At 41.3% G+C, this 24491-nt stretch overlaps 1 protein-coding gene across 1 annotated transcript in view; it reads left to right on the top strand.

The window, feature by feature from the left end:
• The window catches only part of THEMIS (thymocyte selection associated), a 60364-nt gene extending 41387 nt beyond the window's left edge, over positions 1 to 18977 (top strand). Inside the window, exons 5-7 of the mRNA XM_069973692.1 lie at positions 2856 to 2946; positions 10644 to 10738; positions 18520 to 18977. Of these exons, the coding sequence (XP_069829793.1) occupies positions 2856 to 2946; positions 10644 to 10735 (183 nt within the window). The 3' untranslated portion in view covers positions 10736 to 10738; positions 18520 to 18977. The remainder of the gene's footprint in view (positions 1 to 2855; positions 2947 to 10643; positions 10739 to 18519) is intronic.
• The last annotated feature ends 5514 nt before the right edge of the window (positions 18978 to 24491 follow it).

The raw sequence follows: 24491 nt of genomic DNA, 5'->3' as shown, positions 1-24491 counted from the left end.
CCTGCTCGCTGATGGCTCTATTACATGTGTCGACAGCGAGCGGGTAAGTGTATGGGGGGTGGAGGGTGCAGGGAGAAGCGGGGGGCTCCCCGGACAATCTTTAGGAGATAGCGGCGGTCTGCTGCTGCCGCACTCCTGTTACACATTATTATCTGTATCATTGCTCTTTCAACATTTTTAAAGACAACGATCAGCGGACACAGTAATTTATACTGGCTGAAGTGAGAGCTACAGGTTTCCTAATTGATTCTTGTTTCTCCACCAGTAACGCCTTATATGTGCTGGCTTATTCATTAGGAATGAAACTTGCTCCCTATAAAAATATCATTCAGATAAAGCTGGGAAAACATGTTTATTGTATTGCTAACCTCTGTGTTACACTAAGCATAAATCATCGTACGTAATAACCTATTAAAATCAGCGCAAATTGCTAACGATATTTATATCTAATATCATTTTGTGCAAATTGCTATTATGCATCATATGTATATTAAGGAAATTATACCATGCGCTGTGACCACTCACAGCTTCAGAGCAGATATTTTCTGCGTGTATTAGCTGGGGGATGTGATGCATATGGCAACCTTTCTTTGACTTTCTTCAAAGCAGCAAAAATAGCACACAAACAACTGAACATTTTTGTATTATGCTTCCCTGGTTAGTGCTCCCTTTTCCTCTCCCCATAAACATGTTTAGTCGCTGAATTGAGAGGTAGAATTTAAATCTACGGACCTAAATGCATAACAGATGCAAGGTAAAACAATGTTTCCCACAGTTATTGTTGACGTCTTCTCTCTCTTATGCTTTTTTAAAGGGATTATCCAGTTAGGTAAAATATATGTTCGATCACCCCCCTTCTTGGAGATTGATATTTTATTCAATAGTTGTTATCTTTTCAGTCTCCTTCCCCCAGTTATGAGCTGATTCTTTCTGCTAAAGACACAGAAAACTAATTCATTATCTGACCTTAAAACAACAAAATATGAAGAACTCTTATACAACTTAAAAGAAAGTCAAAAGGGCCTAGCCCTAACATACAGAATTTTATCATCTCAAAGAAAATAATTTACATTTACAAAGAAATGGGAAGAGGACCTAGGTCATATATTTACACAGGATGAATGGGACACGGTATATAGTATTCCATCTAGAGTATCACACTGTATTGGACACCTAGAAGCATCCCGCAAATTACTATACCGATGGTATAGGACACCATATAAGTTAGCAAAAATTTTTCCAAATATGTCCCCGGTATGTTGGAGGTGCCATGAGAGTAATGGCACTCTGCTTCATATATGGTGGGAATGCCATTTAATTAAGATGTTTTGGTCCCAAATAGAGGACCTCATACGAAGTATACTTGGCTACCAACCAAATTGGGGTCCAGGTCTGGCATTGATTTCAATGGAAACTGAGAACATTCCACCCCAAGACAGGGTAATATTGCTGCATGTATTAATGTCAGCACGAAGCAGCATAGCTAGAAGATGGAAATCTAGTGAAATCCCATCTACACTAGAGGTAATAGCTAAGGTACAACACAATTATAAGATGGAAACTGCAATAGCTGTAGGAATGGATGGGATTATAAGATCCCATAAACATTGGCAAAAATGGTGCATGTACTATTTGCAGCTTTACCCCAATAGAAGTTAGGATAAGAGACATAAAAATTAAGGTAAAATATAATGAGAATTAGTGATATATAAAATAATAGGCTAATATAGAGAATCAGATGTCGGGGAGGGGGGGGGAGGGACTTAGTGTATTGCTTATAATTGTTTATGTGTTTGCTTCGTATCATGAGTATAAGGTATATACCTTATTAATGTAAATTTCTGTAAAGTTTGAAAATTAATAAAAAAATTTAAATCATAAAAAAAAAAAAAAAAAAAGACACAGAAAACTCCATCTCTGCCTTGAACCCCCTTCCTTCCGAGACAACTAATATAAACAGTGTCAGCTTTCCAGCTGTCTTGGAACTCTGTAAAGCTGGGGGGGGTTAATCTTAGGTAAAGTCGTTGATTAACCCAGTGATTAACCCTCGTGGCATTACAGAGTGCAGAAATAGCTGGACAGAGATGCTGTTTATATCAGCTGTCTCAGAAGGGAAGGGGGGGGAGAAAACTCCATCTCTGCTCTGAACCCCCTTCCTTCCGAGACAACTAATATAAACAATGTCGGCTTTCCAGCTGTCTTGGAACTCTGTAAAGCTGGGGAGAATTCATCTTAGGTCAAGTCGTTGATTAACCCTGTGATTAACCCTCGTGGCATTACAGAGTGCAGAAATAGCTGGACAGAGATGCTGTTTATATCAGCTGTCTCAGAAGGGAAGGGGGGGGGAGATTTTCTGTGTCTTCAACAGAAAGCAGCACCAAACTGGCAGAAAGAGACTGAAAAGCTAATAACATGTATGGAACACATTGTTAGTTTCTAGGAGGGATAACCCCTTTCAGGGTCATATTACAGCCAGGACTGCATGTACGTCCATTAGTTATTGAAGGTGTATGGCCACCTTAACAAGGTGAATAGAGTCTTTTACAGCATGCTTTATTTGAATCATAAACAATACTGCTCCCCAACTTGGGACAAGAAGAGTTCACCTCCAGCAACTGGCCCCAGCCCACCACTGCTTATTTCTGTGCCCACCATCACCACTGACCACACCCACTGCCACCATTTACCACACCCACTATCACATTTTGTCATCTCCAGCTGGGTGTTACCCTCTACACACACAGTATTTATGAGCACCATTCATTTATCTGATGTTGTCTATTGTTATAGTGGATAGCATGCAGTGTTTGTATACTCTGGATGTGATAACTAATTGTCTTGTTGCACTTTTATAGATTGTACCAGAAGAGGAAAATCCTAAAGAAACATTACAATTAGAAAAAGACAGCGTGCAAGCATGCAATGAAGAAAAAACAGCCAGCAAAGGTAATTTTATCCCACACAGTAAAATAAAAGCAAAATACGGCAATAAAATAGGTATAAAACACGGCAATATTTTTAATTCAATAATATACTACATTAAAGTCTACGGAAAATGTCAGTCTGTGCACATATTGCATAATGTGCATGGACACCTGTTTTTTTGTAGACTTTAACCTCTTAAGGACACATGCCGTACCCGTACAGCATATGTCCGGCGCGACCCCGCTCTGAACTGCCACGATCCTGACTGCTATCTGCAGCACAGGACCACGGCTATTAGCAGGAGCGGGCCGATCTAACACCGTTAGATGCAGCTGGCAAACATGACAGCTTGCATCTAACAGTGTTATTTGTAACCCATCCCTGGTGTCTAGTGGCGGGATCCCTTGGTCTTACCGGGCCGGGCCTCAGCGTTGGAATGATACTGATCCTGGCTCGGTATTCTATTGCAATGGTCTGCAGCAGACCATAGCAATAGAGCACCGATCTCATGGATCAGCGCTGTGTTATATAGCTACACTGATCTCTATGAACTGATCTCTATCTGCAGCTCCATCCTGTATCTATAAACTGCTTCTGTTTTTTTAGGTTTATGCACTTACTATACATTATACACCACATGCTGATGGTTATACTGTACAGTAACCTATAATATGACATATTCAGCTGTTTCTCATTGCTTGTTTCATCTGTTCTATGTGTTATTCAGAATAAAAAAAAATCATTATTTTGGGTGTGGAACCAATTCTCTGCATTTCAGTTATTTTTTATGGGAAAATTTGCTTTGTTTTAAGAGTGAATTTGGATTACAAACACAGTCCCGGAACGTAATCCAAGGCACCACTGTATCTACTTTAGAAGGTTAAATAGAAATGTTTATAGAACTTGTTACCTTCAATAATTCATGTTGCAGTGTTTGCAACAAATTCACATTACAAAAAGAAAAACCTTGTATTTTGTACCAGAGATTGTATTGCTATGGTATTCTAATGGTTTTAGACACATTATAAACGTCAGTGCTGCATATCATTTTATGGTTCCATTTACCTTGAGCTGATATTTAATGTATCCCAAAACTCTTTTGATAAAGTCATCTAAACCGCTTTCTGCCATTTCTCATATATCGGTAAGTGGTTCAGAACATACAGTACAATAATCTGACATTGAGTATTAGACTATACTTTGTTCCATTAATAGAATTATTATATTAAACTAAGAGTCTGGGCCAAATTCACTTAACATACCTTGGAGTTTTTATTACTCTAACTTTAACATGATCGTGTATTCATTTACTGTATACAATCATTTCATTGTAGGACTTCAATTTAATGTCCTCGGCCTTTGAATTGCATGAACCTAATTATAATATGAAGACATAAATGGAAAACATATAAAAATTTATATTACCCTAAAACCTAAGCTGACCATGTTGTAACTGAACTATATTAACTACGTACACAAACATTATTAGTAGAGATGAGCACAACTAAAGCATGCTCGAGTCTGAATCCGGACTGGTGGCTGAATAAGTTAGATGCAGTCCTAGGGAGTCTGGGAAAACATGCATACAGCCATAGATTTAAGTTGCGCACATCTGTGATTATTAGCAATCCTGCTGAAATCTAGATTAAATCCCTTCTGCTTTTGCATATCAGTGTATATACACAAAACCACTCCAGGATCATTAGTATTAACCTATTCAATGTAATCCATGTATCCACTAACAGCAATCAGAAACCTGTATGCATAATTAATTTGTTTCTGTCCTTACTGGATGGCTGTGATACTTTGCAACAGTTTCCCATGTTTAAAGGAGAAGTCTGATGATTTGAATAAAATTGTTAACATCAGGGGGGAACATAATAAAAAATCATTACTTACCTCTCGCCCTTCCGGGGCTTCCCAGCTTCACAGGCTCCGGGACCCCCACGGAAGACATTTTTCCCCGAGTTCTGATTAGGGATGGTCCGAACCTGCCGAGGTTCGGGTTCTTACGAACCTGAACTCTCGGCAATGATTCCCGCTTTCTTCCACCTCCATGGAGAGGGTGGATACAGCCGGAGGACCGCCTGGAAAACTGGGATACAGCCATAGCCATAGGCTGTATCCCAGTTTTCCAGGTGGTCCTCAGGCTGTATCCACCCTCTCCACGGAGGTGGAAGACAGCGGGTATAACTCGAATGGTGTGTCACCATAATTTTGTTATTTGTAGTTTAAATAACAAAAAAACGTATTTGTAATATAAAACTGTACTTAATATACCGAAACATAATTGTGGTAAGTAAACTAAAACAACACACACACACACACACTACCCCACCTGGCCCCCATCCCTCCCCATAAACTACCCTACCTGACCCCGATACCTCCCCATACACTACCCTACCTGACCTCTCCACACGCACACTACCCCACCTGACCCCCACTTCTCCCCATACACTACCCTACCTGACCCCCATCCCTCCCCATACACAACCCTACCTGACCCTCATACCTCCCCATACACAACCCTACCTGACCCCCATACCTCCCCATACACTACCCTACCTGACCCCTCCACACACACACTACCCCACCTGACCTGACCCTTCCACACACACACTACCTTACCTGACCCCCATCCCTCCACATACACTACCCTACCTGACCCCCATCCCTCCCCATACACTACCCTACCTGACCCCCATCCCTCCCCCCCACACACACACAATACACCACCTGACCTATCCCCCAACCCCCATCCCTCCCCACACACACTTACAATACTGCTGTGGTCCAGGATGCAGGCTGTGGCACCAGGAGACAATGCTGGAGGCAGGAGCAAGGCGGGGCTGGAAGCAGGAGGAAGACAGGGCTGGATCGCGGCACCGCTCCGGCCGGCCGTACGCAGCTACTGTGCCGGGTGAAGTCACAGTAGCTGCGTCCGGGTGGTACATGGGGCAGGGAATATGTGGGGTCGGGCCGCACTGTAAGGCCTCTGGACTGCCTTGGAGCTTTCATGCAGCCGCATACTCTCCTGTATGCGGCCACAGGGCGGCCACTTGTCAGCGTCTCTGGCTACGTGTGTCAGTGCTGACACGCGTGTCATAAGTTCGCCATCAGGGCGGTAGACCATATAGGATAAGTGTTAAAGAGTCTTATGATTCTTACCCATAGCAATATTATGACTCCATTTTCTATGGCCACTACTCATGCATGCTCAAGACCGATTGTTCGGCATTCGGCACTGGTGGCTAATGAAGTTAGATGCAGCCCTAGGGAGTCCGAGAAAACATGGATACGGCCATAGGCTTCAGATCCATGTTGAGGAGCTATACAGTATTAGCCCTTATTCTGAATATTTAAGGACCATGCTGTATACTCATGTTCCCTTTAGATGCTGGTAGCTGAGTTGTACAGAATTGTAAAACCTAATTAGAGATGTGGTAATTTACGTGTGCTGTCATCGGTGCTGCCTTATTGCTAATTGCTCCATGCTCTAATGTCTCCAAGTATTTGCATAAAGCAAATCTTCTGTCTCGTTCATAAATTTATATTGAAAATGTAACTATTAAAAGGTAAAATGTTTTATGAAAAGAACTGAAATACGCTATCGCTTACTTAAACAGCTGCCTGCATTATGTATCTAATTCACAAATTAGAATAGGTCATACACAAAATCCAATTAGAATTTTATAGAAAGATGAACGTGGATACATGAGGACAGCCTAGAAAACATGGATACAGCCTATGGCGTATGGTTGTATCCATGTTTTCAAAGGGGTCCTCAGGATGTATCCACCTTATCCATGGAATGGATACAAAAGTCAATGGTTCAGCTTTGTACAAACTTTTACAAAGCCACTGTGCTCATCTCTTGTCATAATGCTTAAAATCAAAATGAAATTTTATGCCAAGAATTGTATATGTGCATTAATACTAAATAGTTTTAAATGCAACATTAAACATCTATCTATCTATCTATCTCCTATCTATCTTCTTCATTGTGGCATACTGGGCAAATGAAAAGGTAATTTTAATGGAAGATTTGTTTTTGAAACCATTATGTAGAACATACACCTTAGCATTTAACTTTTTTCTATTCTAAAAGAAATGTAAAATTCTGAAAAAAATACTTTTTTTTTTGTTTTATGTCATATGACATACATGATGGTATTAGTTTTAACATTTGTATCCAAAGTGATTTTCATTGGTGATACGGCAGATGTTAAGGTGGTAGTCCAGTTCTGTCCAGATGTGTGCCAGTATATGGACTCCACTGTTTCAGTGATGCATTGTATGCTGTTGTTCATATACTGTGAATGGGGGCAGGTACACTGAGGACAGCCCAACACTCATAGATCCTGCACAGCCCCTGAGTCCCTCATGCACTGAATAAAAAAACATGATTTTTCTTGATACCTAAATTCTAAAATCCCTGTGATTGACCCTGCTACTTAAGTGAATGGTAGCCTTATCGCTGAACGACATCCCGTCAACAAATTCTCCCTGCAAGTCAATGCAAAAAGTTTTAGCATTTCGGTCTGTCGTTTATATTTCAGCCCTTGGAGAAGATGTAATCTGTATGGGTTACAACACTTTTTTTTTTAAATAGTTTGTGGCTCCTGTAGTTTCATGCTGGTCGGTCTGGTTGCCCTTCCAGGACTATGATAGTACACAGCTTGAATCCTGTTCATTGTGTCTTGTAAAGTCTTTGAATAGTCCAATGACAAAAACACCCATCGTTATATAATTGCTTCATCCAATGCAAAATACAGTTTCTATGTGGAGCACATTTACCAAATTCATTTTGACACTTTCTCTGCACTTCCAACATGCAAAAAGCTTATTCTTGAATCAATTTATGTCACCAATTTATGTCAGACTATGTAGGCATGTCTCAAATTTGGCTCCTGAAAAGAAAAATGGTGACAATGGGCAATGAAGACAGTCTTGCTTTAATTTTCAGTCACTGGCCATTTACAACTGACGTTACTTTAACTATAGGCCTTTACTTTTGCCCCATGGTTTTTTGAATTACCTTGTACAGCTGCAGCATATTATCTCCTTAATGCATTATGACATCAAGCAATGTCATATTTTCTTTAAGGGGATACAGAGAGGCATCAGGACACAAGCCCCTGTGTACCATGCCACTCCTGGCTCCTATCAGCAGCCAGGGAACACAGCTGTTAGCCGGCATGAACTGATTGTTTGTGCCAGCTAATTAATCATTTAAATGCAGCTGACAAAACTAACAGTTGCATTTAAATGGCTTGAAGAAGCCATTCCCATTGGTCCAGTGGTCTAGTTTATCACATTGCAGCAAGCCAATCCATCATACTTACGGCTCGGGTCCTCTTCTGGCTCCTGGTGCTGTCCCAGGCTCAGCAATTGTTTCAGGTTGTCTGCAGCAGCTTGAAAAAATTGAGTGAAGAAAACACTGATCAATGCAGTATATAGGTACTGCATTAATCCCTATGAGCAATCATGGTATTACTCATAGGAGTCCCCTAGTAAGACTACAAATGAGTTTAAAAAAAATATATTTTAATAAATAAAAAATCCCTTCTTATATTAAAAGTTTAAATCTCCCCCCTTTTCCCATTTTATATATGAAAAAAACAAACATATTTGCTATCGCTGCATGCGGAATTGCCTGAACTATTAAATTATTCTGATAAACTGTATTCTGATAAACGGTAAACTGTGTAAGTGCAAAATTGCAGATTTTGGTCACAATTTGAATAAAAAGTGCTAAATATTTTTTTAAAAGCAATAAAACAAAAGTTTTATAAGTTGCCTATCATTCCCTGTTCACTGAACAGCATCGGGAAAAAATAGCTGTTCACATGGCGGCTGCACATTACATTCAAGTGAATGGCTAATTGATTTGCCCGCACACCTAGTAAAAAAAGAACGTTCCTGCAGCTGATACAGAGGTATCGGCTGCAGGAACGTCCTAAATGCAGCTTGGCGGAAAGCAGTTTAGCAGCGTCTGTTGCTATGCAACGGACGCTGTTAATCGTAGTGTGAACATAGCCTGTAGTTGGAAAAATCAACCACTATGGCTTTGTAAACATTAGGAGGAAAAAATAAAAAGTGCAAAAAGGAAAAGTGAGGAGGGAAGGGGTTAAACATAGTTGTAGGTGCAGAGGAAACAGGGTTTTTAAAGATCTGTTTCCTCTTTGATGAGAAACAGCAAAAGAGGTTGGCTTATGGTCTTTTTACATGTAGCGGTTATCTTTCAAAACTTCGTGTTAGTGATCAAAATTCAACGATTATCAGTTAACAATCAAACAACGAGGGATAAATTGTTAATGGTGGTCTTTTAACATGTCCTAAAATTGTAGCTGGTCATTTGCTGATATTTTACAGATCGGTTCGTCAAAACTGTAGTTTGTAGATTCACCCTGGTGTGTGGGCTGGCCTTAAAGGCACGATGGATCTGTTGAACGATATTAAAGCGATTTATATAACATTTTAGGAGCAATTTATTTCATTGTGTAAACGTCAATCGTTTCAAACAACAAACAATCGCTAAACCATCTTTAACGATTATAAAAGGACCATTAGTTGAATGATTAGATTTTCCTATTGCAGACAGGTCATAGGATTTCAGATAGAGTGGATGTCTGCTCACCTCGCATTCATCACACTTCATCTAAGAGGGTGCACGAGTCCAACGGTAGCCAGTCGTTGATTTTCCATGGAATAAAAAATATATGTGATGGTCCCAGGACTCTGGAATATAAAAAAAAAATACTTTATTTCATATTAGAAAGGATAAAAAATAATGATAGCCACATAAATAACCATGGTAGTTAATGTGGCTCTCATCATTTTTTATCCTTTTTTTTAAATATTAAAGTATTGATTTTTTTTATATTTTGGAGTGCTGGGAACAGCACATATATTTTTTTGGTCCAGGTCATAGGATTGCCTCAGTCTGTTATCTTACAGACAGACATACGCCATTATCAAACAACCGCTGTTATTTTGCCTAAAAAGACGTTGTGTGAACACAGTCTTAATATACTTTATATACTTATACTTTTTTATTTTAGAGTGTTTTCTTCTGTTAGCAGTGTCCTAGTATTGACATCTACTTTGGAAAGCTCATAGGTAATTAAAAAATAAAATGTAATCTAGTGGATGACCGACGGTTACATTTCTAAGGCTATGTTCACACAATGTTTTTTCAACTCCATTTAAAAATGACGTCCATTATTTTGAGTCTAAAATAACGGACGTCATTTAGCAGCCTTGCCTCCCCTTAGTGCAATGACTGGTGTTTGTACATTATTCTAGTTTGGGGTTACTAATTGCCCTTTGGGGGTGGCTTAATTAAAAAGTCCATTAAATTTTATGGTAAAAACGGAGAAAGAACGGTGACAAAAGAAAAACTGTGTGTGAACAACTAATAAAAAACGTCCGCTGTTTGCAAAAGATGTCCGAAAATAATAATCATGTTCATTATTTTGACGTCTGCAGCAAAAACTTCCGTTATTCAATACAGTGTGTACATCTGTCTTCCCGTTGACTTTAATACATTGCCATTGCAGTCAGTTAAATCTCGGCAAAAACTGATGTTTTTTAAAATATGAAAATCGCCCGCCAATATTTTTGCCCTTGTGTGAACATAGCCTAATAATATAAATGTATAGTTTATTATTGTTGTTGTTGTTTAATCTTTATATTTTCTGTTTCTGTCTTTTTAGAATGTAATACACTTGTGGAAGACAAGAATCAAGGTATAGACAAAGCCATTTTGACACCATTCTGCAGTACAAGCTCCAAAATACCACATTAATAGGTATTTTATTTCCTGGGATATTAAGTATTAGAGTAAAAGTTGCTGGGCCTAAGAAAACAGGCACTATGATATATAAGCCTATTAGTGCATTAACAGTCAATGGATCACTATGTTCACTAATGTTTATGAACAAAGTCCAGGTGGGCAATCCTAGACAAGATAGAAGAAAATAAAAATTTGGTCACATGACCTTCTTCTTTCAGAAGGGTGGTTTTCTCCACTCTTTGAGTAGAGAGCCGAGGCGCACCAGCCTTCCTCTGTTTGACACTGAGGAATTCCGCCAAATTTAATCATTGTGAACTGGCCCTTAAAGTTCAGGTTTTACCAAACCAAACCTAAAACTGCACTAAGGGTGCATTCACATGTACAGGATCCGCAGCAGATCCGCAGCAGATTTGATGGCCCAGAGTTACTTTGCATTGAATCTGCAACTTCAAATCTAGGCCAACAAATCTGCTGCAGATCCCCTACGTGAGAACGCACCCTGAGAAAGAAAAATGCCTATACCTTTATCCTAGCTACTTAAGGTATAAAGTTGTTATGTGGCTGAGGAATACCTTAGTATCTGTTTGGATATTGCATTTTTGCTGTATGTACTGCCACTTTGCTTGTAACACTGCTAAACACTGCTCACCAGCATACATTTAGGTATATTGCAGTGGAAGGGTTAGCAATTCTGTAAGAGAGTAAGATGCTTTGGTCACATGCTTCTCTCAATCAATGAGAGCAGTCTCTAGGTTATACATCCAAGCCCTGGAGACGTATGTTACCTCAGTGGGAGAGAGAGAGAGGGAGATAACCCGACTTGCCTAGCCACTACACCATAGCAGAGAGCGATGTTCGGGAACCCAGGCAACAAACTGACAATAGTACGGGGACACTAAGGGGCCAAACTTAAAAAGAGACCAATTTAGTAAATTTCGAAAAACTGCTTTCTCTTGCATTACCCATCACCTAACAAAAATGTAGGTGATGGGAATTTGTTTAGAAAACAATTTAGTTTCATGGGTTGTAGAAAAGCAAGGTCTTGAAAGTGCAGACCTTGGACTATTCTAGTTATAGGGTAATTTGTGATTGTGCAAATTAAAACACATCAAATTTTTTTTTTGTGTGAAGTTAATTTGGTGCGACCTAAGAATAGACAGTATTTGTTAATTAGTACTAAGACTCTACACAGTGGTGAAATACCCATTTATTATGCATCTCCTAACTTTCCAAGTCATAAGATTCAATGCAGTCACTAAACAAATAGAATTATCACAGTAACAGCAATTACCTCAAGGATTTTAGCATGGGAAATAAACATCCCTGGGGAAATTACAGGTGGTGTGATTGATTTGTGTATTTTAGCATAATATAACATGTTTGTACAGAGGTTGATATTTATCTGGGGAATGACATTACCATGCCGGAGCCAGATCCTCTCCTGAAAAAACTTCACAGTTACTAATGGTCATTTAAGATGATCTAAATAGATTAAAGGTTGTGACTATAATATTGTAATGTCCTAATTAAAGGGGTTGTTCAGGCTCACAAAAACATGGTCACTTTCTTCCCCAAACATCACTGTTTCGGTGTGTGTTTTTTGCAGCTAAGTTCCATTGAAGTTAAGGGAGCTCAATTGTAATACCACACACAACTTGAGGACAGGGGTGGTGCTGTTTTTGCAAAAAAGTAGCTGTGTTTTACCTAATCCTAAATCTTTTAGTTTATATAATAAAGATGTCTCCACCTCTCGATACCTAACAAACAAATAGCATGTCCTTGGTTATTCATCTATTAAAGGGAAAATAACAGCAGGTTGGCGCATGTGAACCTTCCCTTATGTTGCTATAAGGCTATTTAGGGAATCAAAACCGTGTTATATGGTGAATCTAGCCACTATATGAAGCAATATTCATATAGTGGTAAATACTTTCAATCAAAGTATTTTAGGAGTGATACCTTTAGGAAGCAATATTAGATTCATACCAACAGTTACAATGAGATCCTGTTCCCATGTTTGACTAAGCAGTCAAAATGGGATTCTATTAACCTCCTAGGGACATATGCCGTACCCGTACGGTATATACCTGCAAGAGGAGTTCAGAGGAGGGCACGCCGCAACCCCGCTCTGAACTGCCACGATGCCGACTGCTATCTATTAGGGGGGATACCTTGGTCTTACCGAGCCGGGCCTCAGCGGCGTAATGACGCTGATGCCGGCTCGGTATTCTATTGCACTGGCCTGCAGCAGACCAAAGCAATAGAGCACCGATCTGATGGATCGGAGCTGTATTATACAGCTACACTGATCTCTACGAGAGATCAGTGTAGCTGTATTAGAAGTCCCCCAGGGGGACTTCAAATTAATGTAAAAGTGAAAGAAAAAAAATATTTTTTTTCTTATTTATTAACAAATCACATACATACAGAAATCCACATAAAATTAGAGAGACTTGAGATGCCCAACCCCCTCCAAGGTTACTTAAATTAGGTATAGCTTAATTCACTTATTTCCATCAATATTGCATTTTACAGTACTTTACTATCCATGGGATGTATCTCCACACAGCTCTAGAACATGTACATTTTTTTTTACCCCCTGTTCTATATTTGTCGTTCTTACACTAATAACCATCCTTCAATTGGATTGGAATAGAGTGCCCTGGTAGACACACAGTATCGGCCCCACCGATCCTTTCACGCCCCTCCCCAGACCAATACTCATGACCACTCAGTACTCAGTACTTCCAGTACCTGGAAAGGGAAATCTTTACCTTTACACCCTTACAATTACCAATAACATTATGTATAAAGTTTTTTTTATAAGTACAAAACCCCCTCCCCTAATAAGAGTCTAAATCACCCCGCTTTTCCCATTTTATAAATAAAAATAAATGTTTGGTATCACCGCATGCATAATTGCACAAACTATTAATTTATTACCATCCTGATCTCACAAGGTATACAGCATAAGCAAAAATTATGATGTTAATTTGTTTTCCCTAAGACCCATTGGCATCACAACGATAGGGGTATTTTCGCCCCTGCGAGCCCCTGGGACGAAGGAATATTTAATGAAACATATAAACTTTAATAAATTTTTCCAATAAACCCCTCCCACAGGAAGTATAAATAGGTCCTCCTCCCCACAATCATCAGTCAATCAACAAGAAGAAATCAAGGGTAGGGAGTCTTGTGATGCCAATGGGTCTTAGGGAAAACAAATTAACATCATAATTTTTGCTTCCCTTGCGTCCCATTGGCATCACAACGATAGGGGAACTAGCAAGTATCATCCCCTAGGGCGGGACATCCGGAACAGCAGCATCAAGCACTGATCTGGCAAACGTTGTTCTGGCGGAAAGTCTAGCATCCAGCCTGTAATGCTTGACAAACGTAGAGGTAGATGACCATGAAGCAGCCTGACAGATGTCTTCCAAGGAGACCGAAGATCTTTCTGCCCAGGTAGAAGCTACAGCTCTCGTCGAGTGTGCTCTAGTGAAAGATGGTGGAGATTTACCGACTGTAGAGTAGCATGATTCGATAGCTTCACAGATCCACCTGGAAATAGATGGTTTAGAGGCCTTCTTCCCCTTGTTTTTCCCCGAGAAAAGGATCAGCAGGTTTTCTTCCCTTCTTAAAGGATCCATCCTGTTCAAATAAATTCTTAGGGTTCTGGGCACATCTAACAGAGAAAGATCTCTCTCCTGTGATGGATCTGAAGGTGAGTATGACGGAAGAATAATGGGCTCATTAATGTTCCTAAATGAAGCCACTTTAGGGATAAATCCTGGCAAGAATCTAAGTGTGACTTTGTCCTCTGAAAATAGAATGTATGGAGGTGTTGATCCTAGAGCTTGAAGCTCGCTCACACGCTTAGCTGAAGTCACTGCCAGAAGAAGAACGCACTTCAGAGTGAGGAATTTTAAATCCACTGACTCTAGTGGCTCAAATGGTGGAAGACATAACTGCTGTAGGACCAAAGAGAGATCCCAGGAGTCAATATGTTTATTTAATCTTGGCCTTAATCTCCTAATAGCTTTAACAAAGTTTTTCACTTCCGATATCTGGAACAGCTTGCACTTCAGATGGTCTGATAAGGCCGCAATCTGAACTTTGATGGAACTTGGAGATAGACCCTTATCAAAGCCTTCCTGGAAAAATTCCAGGAGTTGGGGAGTAGAAGGTTTATCTCCATCTAGGCCTTTAGAATTACACCAGGATTGGAAAATTCTCCATATTCGGGCATATGATAGGTTAGTTGCAGGGCTGCGGGCATGAGATAAGGTCTGTAGGACTCTGTCCGAGAACTCTGTCTGAGAATAACGACCCTTCAGCCTCCAGGCTGTTAGGCTGAGGCTGGGCAGGTCCTGGCAAAGATGCTGACCCTGTGACCTGGGAATCATGGAGATCGGAGGAAAGATGTATGCCAGCTGAAAATTCCACTGGATAGACATCGCATCCACCACCGTCGGGTTGTCCGCCGAGTATAGGGAACAAAAATTCCTCAGTTTGGCATTGCTTTTCGTTGCCATAAGATCTATTTGAGGGTATCCCCATCTTTGGGTTAGCTGGATAAACACTTTCCTTGAAAGCGACCACTCCCCTGGTATCGTCATACCTCGGCTCAGACGGTCTGCCAATGTGTTGTGGATACCTCTTATGTGTAGTTTCGTTATTCTGGGTTCTGGCCAATTGAATATTTGTTCTACTTCCCTGAGAAGTAGGGGAGATCTGGTGCCTCCCTGCTTGTTTATATATGCAACACAGGCAATGTTGTCCGTACGAATTCTGACAGCCATCTGTATTAGTTTCTGCGAAAAATGAAGAAGGGCTAGATATATAGCCCTTAGTTCCCGTGCATTGGATGGGAGAGCCGCCTCTTGGTTGTTCCAAGTGCCTGATACGGTCATCTCCTCCAGATGCGCTCCCCACCCTGAGCCTGACGCATCTGTGGTAATCGTTATCCACTGTGGTTCTGGTATGTCCGCTCCATGCTTGACCTGTCTCCACCAGGTTAGAGATTGGCGGGTTCTTGTGGACAGTATGTGAAGAGTGTCTAGATGTTCTATCTGTCGATTCCAGACTGTCAGGACTTCCCTCTGGAGATAACGCATGTGCCATAGCCTGGGGCTAAGAGGAGACGAAGTAAAAAAGACTGATGATTGTGGGGAGGAGGACCTATTTATACTTCCTGTGGGAGGGGTTTATTGGAAAAATTTATTAAAGTTTATATGTTTCATTAAATACTCCTTCGTTCCAGGGGCTCGCAGGGGCGAAAATTCCCCTATCGTTGTGATGCCAATGGGACGCAAGGGAAGCGCAAATTGTGCATTTTTGGTCGCATCAAATCCAGAAACATTGTAATGAAAAGCGTTCAAAAAGTCGCATATACGCAATCAAGGTACCCATAGAAAGAACACATCATGGCACAAAAAATGACACCTCAATCAGCCCATAGACCAAAGGATAAAAGCGGTATAAGCATGGGAATAGAGCAATTTTAAGGGAACCTTTTTTTGCTGTAGAAGGTTTTATTTTTTTGAAAGCCATCAAATAATATAGAAGTTATGCAAGTTGCATATAGTTTTAATCGTACCGACTTGAGGAACATCTATAACATGTCAGTTCTTTCATAGGACAGACGGCGTAAAAACGAAACCCCCCAAAGAAAAAGGATTGCGTTTTTTTTTTCAATTTTACTGTGCATATAATTTTTTTGGGTTTCGCAGCATATTTTATGCAAAAAATAAGTCTGCCATTGCAAAGTACAATTAGTGGCACAAAAAATAAGGGCTCATGTGGGTTTCTAGGTGAAAAAATGCAAGTGCTATGGCCTTTTAAACACAAGTAGGTAAAAACAAAAACACAAAAACGAAAATTGGCTCCGTCCTTAGGAGGTAAATATGCAAGAGGATTTAGAAATACCTTTAGGGGAGTTTGCGGGAGATATTAACCAAGAGTTAAATTTGTTGAGGGATGATGCATTCGATTTATTTAATTTAGTTAAAGGGAAACTATCAGCGATATCTAACCTATGTCTCTATAGTGCACAAGGCACTGAGGATGAAGGAACGTTTCTTACCATGATCCTCTGTGCTGTTTGTGTGTACTTTGTAGTTTAATCCATATGCTAATAAGGCGTTTGGTGCACTGGGGCGGGGCTGCCACTGTCAGTGCACCTATCCGCCCAGCCCTCCTAATGAATATTGGTTAAACACTGTAGAGAACTGGATGAATACTCATTAAAAGGCCGGGTCAGATCAGTGTACTGAGAACAGTAGCCCCACCACAAGTGCACCAAACCACCTCATATTGATTAAAGGGGTACTCCGGGCAAAACATATTTTTAAATATGTCATTACATAAAGAAAGTTATACAACTCTCTAATATACACCGGAATTATACACAGGAAATGCACATATTCTGCAATTTTCCTCAATATAGTAGATCAGGCAGGCTTTACTTCCTCATAAAAATCGTGATGTCATGTCTCAAGCCGTATGTTCCGGCAGAGTCCAGCAGGGGGCGTGCTATATGTAGAACAGACGTCCCAAAACACTAGCAGGGATGCCGCTGCTGAGTGTTTTTCCCGGCCGCTCTCTCCTCCCGGCGTGCAAGCCAAGCAAAGAGGCAGGTTACTTAGGGCTGGTGCCGGGGTGCGTACCTCTGCTCTGATGTTACCGCACCCGCAGATCCAACGTGCCTGGTGCTGCTCCTGTACTTGAGGCCCCAGTCTCAGAGGAGAATTAGGCCGCAGGCAAGATTTGTGGTCGGGACCCCCGAATTTTATGTCCTGTGCAGGAGCGCTCACCTCGCTGCATCCCCAGTAACATCAAAGCAGAAGAACGCACTCCTGCACCAACCCTAAGGAGGAGAGATAGAGGGACCGGGAAGGTTATCCAGCAGCAGCGTTCCTGCACGGAGATGTGCCGCGGTGGTGAAGCAGCACAGGGGAAGCAGAGAGGGACGCAGCTGCTGGGTGTTCTTCCGGGCCCCTTATGATTGGTTACCGGGAGGCCTGGTGCCGGCTATGTCTGAACACACACAGAGTACCCAGGGTCTCTTTGCAAAACAGACCCCAGGAGGAGAGCCAGGCCCGGGCACGGCTGCTGTCTCTTACCCGCTGAGACACAATGACACCGAGCGCCGCCTCTCTGAGCCCTCAGGACGGAGCGACCATTACCGAGCCGTCAGCTTCTCCAGCAACAGCACAGGGGGCTGAGGTCTCCTTTCCAGTCTCCCTGTGCTGCTATATATTTCTTCCAGCTGCTGTATGTCCTGCAGGAAGTGGTGTATTCTTTCCAGTCTGACACAGTGCTCTCTGCTGCCACCTCTGTCTACAGCAGGAGAGATTTTCTATGGGGTTTTGCTACTACTTTGGACATTTCTGTCATGGACAGAGGTGGCAGCAGAGACACTGTGCCAGACTGGAAAGAATACACATTTTTAAATAGAAGTAAATAAAAAATCTATATAACTTTCAGACACCAATTATTTTAAAGAAAAAAAAAATCCCTGGAGTATCAAATTTTTTTAGATATATCATTTTTTAATGCATCTTTTTCTATGTCCATGTTTACAGTATTACTTGATAATCCACAGTGACACATATATATATACAGACTAAAGCAGAATGCATGAAACAACAGTAGGTCATTGTGTCTTTTCTGAATACATGTCTTAATAAATCAAAAGTGATTAGCCCATAATTGTCATGTAGCAGGTTTGTCCACTTGCCATCACTAATATTTTTACAGAGAAACATTATACATATTTATCATTTCTCTTTTAGATATCGTTCCAGAGCATTGAGACAATGTTCCCGAAAAAGGGGACAATTTGTATGGAGCTGTTTTACTGCCGGGTCTTTGCAAATTTATTCACCTTGGTAGAGCTATAGGTTGAGCCATCTGTATGTCTGTTAGCATCTGCTATTAATAAATTATTTATCATGTTAAATATTTATATGTGATGATGTACCCATTGACAGTGACAGCCATTTATTAAGTGTGCATTGTATAGTAATGCTTTGTATTGAACTGTTAGAGGCTAAAGATTCAAGCTGGAATTTTTAAAGGAGTCTACTATAGTAAATGAACACACTACACCAAGCATTATCCAACAGGCGCTGAGCGGAACGTGATAAGGAGGTAGGTAAGAACTATATATTATTTGATAACATATGTTTCTTAGTCGTTTACACTCCTTCCAGCCTGAGGAAGGGATCTGAGCGACCCAGAAACACTTTCATGTTGCACGTTATTCAGTAAAATATAATACTTACCTACCTCCTTGGTTATCACGTTTTGGTCGGCACCTGTTGGATCCTGCTTGGTGTGGTGTGTTCTTGGTCTCTTGAGTTCAGGAGCTGAAGCATGCTGATCTGCCTCCGCATTGAACTCTACCTGTAATGCTGTATGTGTACTTCTCAGTGTTAAGCCTGGATGGCACACCCTGTCCACCAACTGTTTGAAGCATGGGCATTCTTTTAGCATTTCTGAATTATAAAGAGCTTCCTCTGTTTTTTATTATGGCGTTCTCTAAACCTGAGCACCACATCCTAAGCCCCTATTACACGGGGCGATTAAAAGGAGCAAGTGAGCGCCGACCTGTCAGGTCAGTGGTTGCTTGCTCGTCATTCCTCGCTCGCTGCCGGTGCTATTACATGCATGGACAGTGAGCGGGTAAGTGCAGGGGGGGCTGCGGGGAGGTGCGCCGGGGGGCTGCCCTAGTGATCGCTAGATCATCCAGGCAGCCTATAAAGGATAGCGGTGCAATGGCAGCAGATCACTGCTAGCAACATCGTTGACGTTTCAACATATTGAAAGACAATATTGGCTGATCGTTGTCTCCTATGACACAAAACGATTGTCGTCCGTAATGTGTAATAGGTAATAGGGCTTTTAGAGTGGTAATACACAGCCCCATGACCATTGTAAACGAGCGCCGATCTGTTAGATTGGTGCTTGCTTACAGAGCCTACTGAACAGCTTGAGAATCTTGCAGTTGTGTGTATATATATATCTATTTATTTTATATATATATATATATATATATATATATATATTTATATATGTATAGTGATGGCCGTGCAGCCCTTGCTTTACATAGAAAATAATAAAGTTATACTTACCTGTCCAGGCTCCCCTGGTGTCCTGCTGCCTTTTTCCTACTCACTGCAGCCGCCATTGACATTTTTGACATATCTCTGCAGTCACAGGCCTCTCAGCCAATCACTGACCAAGACGGGGCAATGCTGCTGCCAGTGATTGGCTGAGCCGTCTGTCATTTCAGAGACAACTTTAGAAGCTTCAGTGGCAATTGCGGTGAGCGTGAAAGTATCTTGACACCAGGGGAAGTCTGGACAGGTAAGTTTATTCTTTATTATTTTCTTTATCCTGTCATCAGCTGTCAGTCACACATCACTATAGCGATGTGCGGTCAATGGCCGATAGTTGTTGTCTTTATTACATAGGGCGATATTCCTGCCAGTATCTGCCTTATTTGGCAGATAATCATTCGGTGAAATAGGGCCCTTACATAGTGCTAGCTGATCTACTTTAATTATTAGTAAGAAAGTGAAAGTTTTACATCGGTTGATAACTATATATATATATATATATATATATATATAGTCTTTGCTCCAAATCCTTTGACTCTGATATGGTCAGTATATGATTTGGATAAACAGTAAGTGCTATTTGTAGGGCAATTCATTTCTATAACCACACCACTTGTCCCTTATTTACAACTGTGTGTTGTAGCATCTTGTCCGTGAAGACATCCCTTTATATAACCTGCTGTCATGCACATTAACTCTACAGTCTCATTTTCATAGATGACATGTCACACAAGATTAAACAAGGACTGACAGGGGACTAGGGAGACAAGTGCTGTGGAAATAGGTGAGAATCAGTAAGACAAGTATATTTGAAGGTTTATTAAGCTTATGTTTTCAGGCCATAGAAATCAGTTGTGTCTTGGAAAAGCCCTTTCAGTGGATTTTCTAAAAATTGAATAGAGCCTTATTAACATTATATAATAGTTACTTGGTATTAGTTGCATTGAGCCAAGCTTATATAAACCACTCAAAATACCTAAACAAATATAGTACATTTGTACATGTACACTTGGGACACATACAGGTGTATATACATAGGCCCATGCTTTGCATATTTCCTTTATTTCCCTTGCTCCCATTTTCATATCCATATTGAAACCAGGGCAGCCCTAGCCAACCAGTGTTGGCAAGAGAATTTTCCCAGTACTGAAAATCAACAATAGAAGAGGACCAAGTCAAAACACAACTCTTTTAAAGGGGACTAATCAGCACAATTGTGCTAATATGGTTCCCAACACAGTATAGCTCTAATGTGCAGCTCATGGAGCGTACCAGCCGTGGCTGCAGCAGTAGCTTTACAAAGGGGGAAAAGATGTTTTATTACACTGCACAAGGCCAAGCTAGGATTCACAGGGCCCCATAGCAAAAAATTTTAAGGGGCCCCCCTCCCCTACGCACAACACAAAGCACTGTGGTGCAATGATAACCCCTGACCTCTGCTAGAGCTCTGTACATTTTCCTTTCCTGCTTGATTGCTAGCTGGAGAACAGATGTCAGAGGTTATTGGTGCAGTGAAGCAGAGATCTTTGTCTTCTTCTTGTGATGCAGCATGTAAGTAAACATTGGGTCACTTACACACTGCAGTACCTAAGGGGTTAATCAGAAGCACACACGCTCTTACCTTCTCCCCCGGGCCCCCCTGCTGCAGTGGCCCCATAGCAACTGCCTACCCTGCCTCTATGGTAGCTACGCCACTGGCGAGGAGCTGCCTGTGGCTAGTTATGGCTCTCTGCTTGTCAGTGTGCTCTTTGGGGATGATTGACAGGCAGAAAGCCACTAATGGGTCTCTCTGCCTGTCAATCATCCCCACAGAGCATGCTGACAGGCAGAGAGCCATAACTAGTCACAGGCAGCTCCTCGCTCAGTTGACTAGTTGCTACCTTGCACAGTGTAATAAAACTACTTTTTTCCCTTTGTAAAGCTACTGCTGCAGCCACGGTTGGTATGCTCAGCGAGCGGCACAGTAGATCTATAGTGTGCTGCTGGGAACCATATCAGCACAATCATGCTGATTGGTTCCTTTAAAGATAGATGTCACAGCAGCAAGAGAAGTGCACTGCCCAGAGGAAATGCCAGAGCCTGGAGATTATGGTTATTCCCCTAGGCAATGAGTAGTTTATCCTATTTCGAAAGCAGGCATCCCTGTATCACTGTATCATGTATTGGCAGGGCGATCTGACCATCTAAAGCAGTGGTGTCAAACTTGCAGCCCTCCAGCTATCGCAAAACTACAATTCCCACATAATATGCCTCAACAGCCAGATCTTTGGTGGGAATGGTAATTTTGCTACAGTGGGGGGTCTGAAGTTTTGATGTCAGGGAAACGAATTATCATGCTTAATGGGTACCAGCTATGTAAAAACACAGTGATTGGAAAACAGCTGTAATTTTTTTTAAATTTTAAATATTTTTTTTTTTATTATGTGTACACACAGACATGCCTGAGAAATTCTGATAGATTGTTTTGTTTGTTGTCCTTGTATTGAGTATTAAAATATGCTAAAAAAATAAAAATCTTTTTGGATGTTCTTTTACTTAATGTGTTTTGTCTACATTTTTATTTTATTATTTATGTTATATGACTGTTTACTTTTTACATTTTTAAAGCATCATTTTATGCTTAGCATTAAATATCCCATTTACTGCAGGTGGGGGCAAAGCTCCTGCATAATCTAACACACAAGATGGTGTAAACCTTAAAATATTTGGGACATAGGGGGAGAGTTATCAAACATGGTGTAATGTAAAACTGGCCCAGTTGCCCCTAGCAACCAATCAGATTCCACCTTTTATTCCTCACAGACTCTTTGGAAAATGAAAAATGGAATCTGATTGGTTGCTAGGGGCAACTGAGCCAGTTTCACTTTACACCATGTTTGATAAATCTCCCCTATAGAGTATGTTTATTTTCATTTTAACTTAAATACAAGCAGTTTTCTTTTGAGATGTGATGCTGAAGCAAAGATTAAAGGCGAACTCCATTGAAAATGGACAGGAGGATGCTTGAACCTAATAAATAAGTTAAGAGTGTGTGTGTGTGTGTGTGTGTGTGTGCAAATCACTGCTCACAGAGTCCTGTTGGCCTACTGAAGCTCCTGAATCATTTTGGTAAAACCAGCCGGCTTTGTGTCTGGTGCAGGTATTGCAAAACATATCTACACCTGCTCTGAAGCGGGCATCAATTATAATATATCTGGCATGGGATGAGGTCACTCCTCCTCCCCGTCTTATTACCCGCGCCCACTCATCAGGTGAGCGCGGATATGGCCGGTGTACGCCCTGTAAAAGAGACAAATCGGCCTCTTTTCTGTGGTGTACGCCTGGGGCACATCTTGATAAATGCCCCCCATAGTGATTATTTTTCCACAATAGATCCCCCCCCTCTCTCCCCCATAGATGGCCCCCTTCCCTCCCCTCCCTTATAGATGCCCCCCCTCTCTCCCCTCCTTTATAGATGGCCCCCCTCTCTCCCCTCCTTATAGATGGCCCCCTCTCTCCTCTCCCTTATAGATGGCCCCCCTCTCTCCCCTCCCTTATAGATGGCCCCCCTCTCTCCCCTCCTTATAGATGGCCCCCTCTCTCCTCTCCCTTATAGATGGCCCCCTCTCTCCCCTCCCTTATAGATGGCCCCCCTCTCTCTCCTCCCTTATAGATGGCCCCCCTCTCTCCCCTCCCTTATAGATGGCCCCCTCTCCCCCCCTGCCTCCTAATTCACAGGTACAGACAGCATGGAGTAGAGACAATGGTGCCTCTGTTAAGGTACTTAGGCGGCAAATTAAAAATGGGAAAATGTAATTACTTTGGGCAGTATTCTCCACTGGGGTATGTGTAATGATTGGGGGGAGGGGATTGGTGGGCAAGTTTGGACAGGCCTATGGTAAAGTTAATCTGTCCCTGGAGACCTGTGCCCTGATGCTCAGCAGCCAGCCATGTTAACCCTCTGTTCTCCTCACTGCAGAGTTGAAACACTTTGCTTTTTCTGCAGCAGCAGCTGCCAGTGAGAACGAGATAGCAAGGGGACTAAGGGCTGTATTCTTCCATAATAAGGCATCACACAGAATGGCTGTATAGTATGATGCAACAGGGACCACTTTGAAGGTTCTGTGCATTTTGTGGTGTGCATGATGCCTTTCCTGGTTTCTGGGCTACTGGTTCCTATTAGCGTCAGCTAGTTGATAAGTGTTAAACTCAATTATTTACCATGATATTGCCAAGCAAAAACTCTTAAACAATATCTAACAACTGCTCTAAGGAATTAATGTTATTGCCATATTTACAATCAATAGAAACTATTACCTGCTTGTTGATTTGGCAGATGCATCATTATAAAATGTAATTTAACTGACTTTATTGATTTTGTCTCTTAAATAACTAAGTAATGTTCCAGCTGTGGCCAAATTATCCAGCCAGCCCTTTGCCATGTATCCATTACAATCCTCTACAGATGCGCTAATCTCACTGTCCCTCTAATCTGCTTGTATATATGTTGTTAACGATACAAACATTGCTTATGGCAAAACATTGCTTCGGTGAATTAACCTAATTATTCGACAGCTGGCAGCTGCAGTAATTACTTTAAGATTATAATACATGATATCTGTTAAAATATAATTACTCTGATCTATGAACCAAGTAATTAAAAG

This window comes from Dendropsophus ebraccatus, chromosome 6, assembly GCF_027789765.1.
Source record: "Dendropsophus ebraccatus isolate aDenEbr1 chromosome 6, aDenEbr1.pat, whole genome shotgun sequence".
NCBI classification, from domain to species: Eukaryota; Metazoa; Chordata; class Amphibia; order Anura; family Hylidae; genus Dendropsophus; species Dendropsophus ebraccatus.
This window is presented reverse-complemented; position numbering and strand designations above follow the sequence as displayed.